This window comes from Ornithorhynchus anatinus, chromosome 3 (assembly GCF_004115215.2).
Source record: "Ornithorhynchus anatinus isolate Pmale09 chromosome 3, mOrnAna1.pri.v4, whole genome shotgun sequence".
In the NCBI taxonomy this organism is placed as follows: Eukaryota; Metazoa; Chordata; class Mammalia; order Monotremata; family Ornithorhynchidae; genus Ornithorhynchus; species Ornithorhynchus anatinus.
In genome coordinates, this window is record NC_041730.1 from 19993925 (window position 1) to 19998789 (window position 4865).

General features: G+C 41.2%; 1 protein-coding gene across 1 annotated transcript; it reads right to left on the minus strand.

Annotated features, from left to right (window-relative positions):
- Nucleotides 1–954: 954 nt before the first annotated feature.
- Nucleotides 955–4653, minus strand: LOC100083976 (olfactory receptor 5I1-like). Its single transcript, XM_029059116.1, has 2 exons — nt 4633–4653; nt 955–1611 (listed from the first exon to the last, which is right to left on the minus strand). The coding sequence occupies exons 1-2, from the start codon at nt 4651–4653 to the stop codon at nt 955–957; spliced, it is 678 nt and encodes a 225-aa protein (XP_028914949.1).
- Between the last annotated feature and the right edge of the window lie 212 nt (nt 4654–4865).

Sequence of the window (4865 nt, forward strand, 5' to 3'; positions counted from 1 at the left end):
CAAATCTCAGGAAACCTTTCAGCACCTTGTGTCATCCTACAAGGGCCCTGGCCCAAAATTTCTTCCCCAAATAGGTGAGGAGCTCCTTCCCTCAAAACATGGCTCTCACTTTGTCCCTTCCCAATTCTTCTGCTTAATTGGTTGGTCATAAAAATAATAGCAATATTTGTTCAGTGCTTACTTGAGAAGCAACATGGCTTGGTGGAGAGAGCATGGGCCTGGGAGTCAGAAGGACCTGGGTTCTAATCTGGGCTCTGCAGGATGTCTGCTGTGTGACCTTGGGGAAGTCACTTCACTTTTCTGTGCCTCAGTTACCCCATCTGTAAAATGGGGATTAAGAGTGTAAGCCCTATGTGGGACAGGGAATGTGACCAACCTGATTAACTTGTATCTACCATAGCCCTTAAAACAGTGCTTGGCACATAATAAGCATTTAACCAGTGCCATAACTATAACTATGTGCCAAGCACTGTAATGAGTGCTGGGGTAGAGGCAAGTTAAGCAAATCTGACAAAGTTCCTAAACCAAATGTTTCATGGTGTACGGGAGAGGGAAAGCAGGTATTTAATCCTTATTTATAGATGATGAAACAGGCACAGATAAATTGAAGGATTTATACTAGGTCCTGCAGAGGGCATCTGGCTTCTCACAATAATATATTCTCTTGTCTCTCTTACTACTCCCATGACTTAAAATTATGTGAGTTCTCTTGGGCTTCATCCTTCTCTTTTGCATTCAGGTATTATTATTGTCCCAGAACAAGAACCAAGGGGAAAAGATCAGAGAGGCAACTTTACTCAGTGGTAAAAGGGAAAAAAGATGGAACTAGGGATGGGAAAACAAGATGAACTAAACATCATGGGTAAATCAGGAAAGTCAGAGACTGAAATGGGGAACGATATTTAGTTTTAATCCTGGGCCTGTCCTAAAAACTGTGATACGGTGGTCTCTGTATTATACGGGACCCTGTTTTTCATGTACGTCAGGCCCACCTCCACCAACTCCGTGGACCAAGTCGGCGATGTAGGTGTCGGAGCAGGAGATTGTGTGGAGGGGAGGAATGTCGCAGAAAAAATGGTCAGTGATATTGGAGCTTCCAAATGACAAGCTGAATAAAGAGCTAGTGTGCACAATTGCACTGACACAGGAAAGCAGGTATGAACTGGCTACCAAAAGAATACAGACTTCCTTAGACATCATGACCGTGTAAAGCAACGGGTGACAGATGGCTATGAACCGGTCGTATGCCATTGTGGCTAGAAGGAACAGTTCCGTATTCACACAGAGAGAAAGGAAGAAAAACTGTACCACACACTCACCAAATGAAATGACCTTAGTTTCCAATAAATAGTTGATCAGAACTTTGGGGACAATGTCAGAGGAATAGACCACATCTAAGAGAGATAGGTTCCTGAGGAAAAAATACATGGGGCTGTGAAGCTGGGGACTAATCTCGATCAAGGTTACCATAGTGAGATTCCCACAAGGGTGGTCACGTAGATTGTGAGAAACATCAGAAACACAACGAGCTTCAATTCTGGCCAAGAAAATGAACTGGGATGCTATGGTGCAATTTCTCTCCTCCATTTCTGGGACTTTTATTTCCTGGAACTTCAAGAAAAAATAAGTTACAGATAATAGTCAAAATAAGAGTAATAATAATAATGAATTGTGGTACTTCCTAAGTGCCAAGGACTGTGCTAAACACTGGGATAGGTACAACTTAATCAGGTCAGACACAGTCCCAATCTCCCATAAAGCTCACAATCTAATATCTAAGAAGGAGGGAAAACAGGTATCTAATCTCTATTTGACACGTGAGGGAACTGAGGCCCTGAGAAGTTAAGGGACTTGCCCAGGGTCACATAACATGCGAGTGACAGAGCTGGGATTAGATCCCAGGTCCCCTGACTTCCCAGTCCAAGTCCTTTCCACTAGAAACTGTCCATTGATGCAGTCAGCATTCAATCAATCCTTCCAACAATCGTATTTATTGAGCACTGACTATGTGCAGAGCACTGTACTAAGTACTTGGGAGAGTACAATACAACAGAATCAGGAGCACAATCTCTGTCAGTCTTTTATTTCAGCATTGAGAGCGATATCCCTAGCCAGGATCTGCTATAATGAGCATCTAGAAATGAGGACAAATGAGCATCTAAGAATGCAGCTTGTAATCAGTCAATCAATCAGTAGTATTTATGCACCTACTCTGTGCAGAGCACTGTACTAAGTGCCTGGTAGAGTACAATACAATAGAGTTAGAGGATATGGTCCTGGCCCTTGAGGAGTTAACAGCTTTGTAAAGTCCTTGCTGTGCATTAGGGTTGTTCCAAGGAAATGAATCTTCATTTTCTATATCGAAAGTAGGTCTGCAGTAAAATGGATTGCATTCTGACTCTTCCTGTTAGGTTGTTGGAAATGAAAAAGAGTCTAAAGATGAGTGGGATTGAGAATACCAAGTAATTCCATTCTCATTACCTGATGGTGTAGGATAATAGAGGAAGTCAGTTATGTGTGAAAGAGAAAAGTAAAAAAGGAAATCCAATGACTACATGAAAACAAAATATTTTTCTCCCCCCAAAAATAATAATCACTGATCGTTTCAGTGGGAAAGTCTAAAAGGCTAAATAATTTGTCATTCAGGGAATGGAGACCTGTAAGGTTCAAGCCCCTTAGTATAGTGCTTGATCCCACTTAATATCTCAGATAAGCTTACTATTCATTCATTCATTCAATAGTATTTATTGAGCACTTACTATGTGCAGAGCACTGTACTAAGCGCTTGGAATGTACAAATCAGCAACAGATAGAGACAATCCCTGCCCTCTGATGGGCTTACAGTCTAATCGGGGGAGACAGGCAGACAAGAACAGTGGCAATAAATAGAGTCAAGGGGAAGAACATCTCATAAAAACAATGGCAAATAAATAGAATCAGGGGGATGTACATCTCATTAAACAAAATAAATAGGGTGATCAAGATATATACAGTATCCAATTAATCAATCAAGCAACAGTATTTATTCAGCACTAAACACTGAGTACTAAACACTTGAGAAAGTACAATAGAGTGGGTGGACCCAGTTCCTGCCCTCATTAACGATGATAACTGTGATATTTGTTGAACGCTTACAATGTACCAAGAAGAGTATTAAGTGCTGGGGGTAGACAAAGACAAGATAATCAGGTCCAACACAGTCCCTGTGTCACATGGGACTCACGACCTAAGACAGAGTACATGTACTGAATGCCTAGTTGACAGATGAGAAAACTGAAGCACAGAGGGGGTAAATGATTTGCCCAATGTCAGAAAGCAGACAAGTGGCAAAACCAGGATTAGAACTCAGGTCCTCTGACTCCAAGACTCCTGCTCTTTCCACTAAGCCATGGTACGTCCTCAAGGTATTCATAATCTAGCATCCGCTAGGCACTCACATTCACATTCACATTCCATTTAGATCCATGACAGTAAATGACTTTTTTCTCACTTAAAAAATTATTTATTGCATTTGTTAAGTGCTAAGTGGCAAACACTGTTCTAAGCCTTGGGATTGATATAAATTAACTGGTCAGATTCAGTCCTTGTCCCACAAGGGACTCACAGTCAAGTAGTAGGGAGACCAGGTATTGAATCAACATTTTGCAGTTGAGAAAACTGAAGGCCCGTTGAGTTAAATGACTTGCCCAAGATAACAGGTCAGGCAAGTGGCAGAACCAGGATTAGAACCCAGATCCCCAGGCTCCCGGGTCAGTGATTTATCCACTAGGCCATGCTGCTTCCCAATTTGAGATGGGGTTGAGATTTTACAGTCCCAAGAACTCTGATAGACTGTAAGATCATTGTGGACAGGGAATATGTCTGCTGTTATACTGTACTCTTCCAACTGCTTAGTTCAGTGCTTGGCACCCAGTAAGCGCTCAAAAAATACAATTGAATGAATGAATTTTACCAGATAAAACCCAGGGTTTAGTGGCTGAGCCCCATCTATTAAGAGAGAAATTTTATCAGGAGCCTACTACAGAGAGTTTGATTAGTCTTTATCCTTGAACCTACAATTGATCACCTATTTACACATAAAGATCTTCTCCCACTTCTTAAATTTCTTCTGGGTTTGCTCTTTCCTAGAAGGCAAAGACTGTGACAGCTGACTCTAGAGAAGTACACTGTGGAAAACCATGATCTTCACCACCCTCCTTTCTCTGCATAATCTCTCTGCTTCTCTCGCCAATTTCTCCACTTCCAAGAATCAAGAAGCATTGCTCGATACTTCCGGGTTCTGGCATTTTAAAGTCCAAAGGGGTAATTTACCCTTATTAACCGAGGTGAGAGGTTAAACTTTCCGCTCTGCCAGTTTTGTTTCAGATTTTTCAAATTTTTTTTTTGATTGTAAATTGTCTTTGGAGAAGGAGGAGTGGGCTAGATTACCTCACCAGCTCTCTTAAAGTTCTAGGATACCATGGGTGCTGCGTTCTTATCCGCTACTCAGTGGCTTATACCCATCTTTCACTTTTCCATTATTACTTATTCTGCAAAATGAAAACATTTCAAATCCAATAAATGGGGAAAAATAAGATTTCCAACGTAAAATGGAAGAAAAGGGAAAAATCACCGTCATCCAACTGCACATACCCAATTTCCCATCTGATCCATTACTCTTGGTACGGTTGATGTTTAAGTAGAATATAGGCTGTGGCTGTCCTTAAATTCATTGAGTAGCATCTGGAGACAAAATCTCTGATGCATCCCCATCTAATCCAGGCCCACATAGATCATTAAAATGAACCCCTTGGGATTTTAAATAATTGCATAAAGGCTGTTTTCTCATACTGTGGAAATATCTGGGTGTCATTTCAACTCCTTTC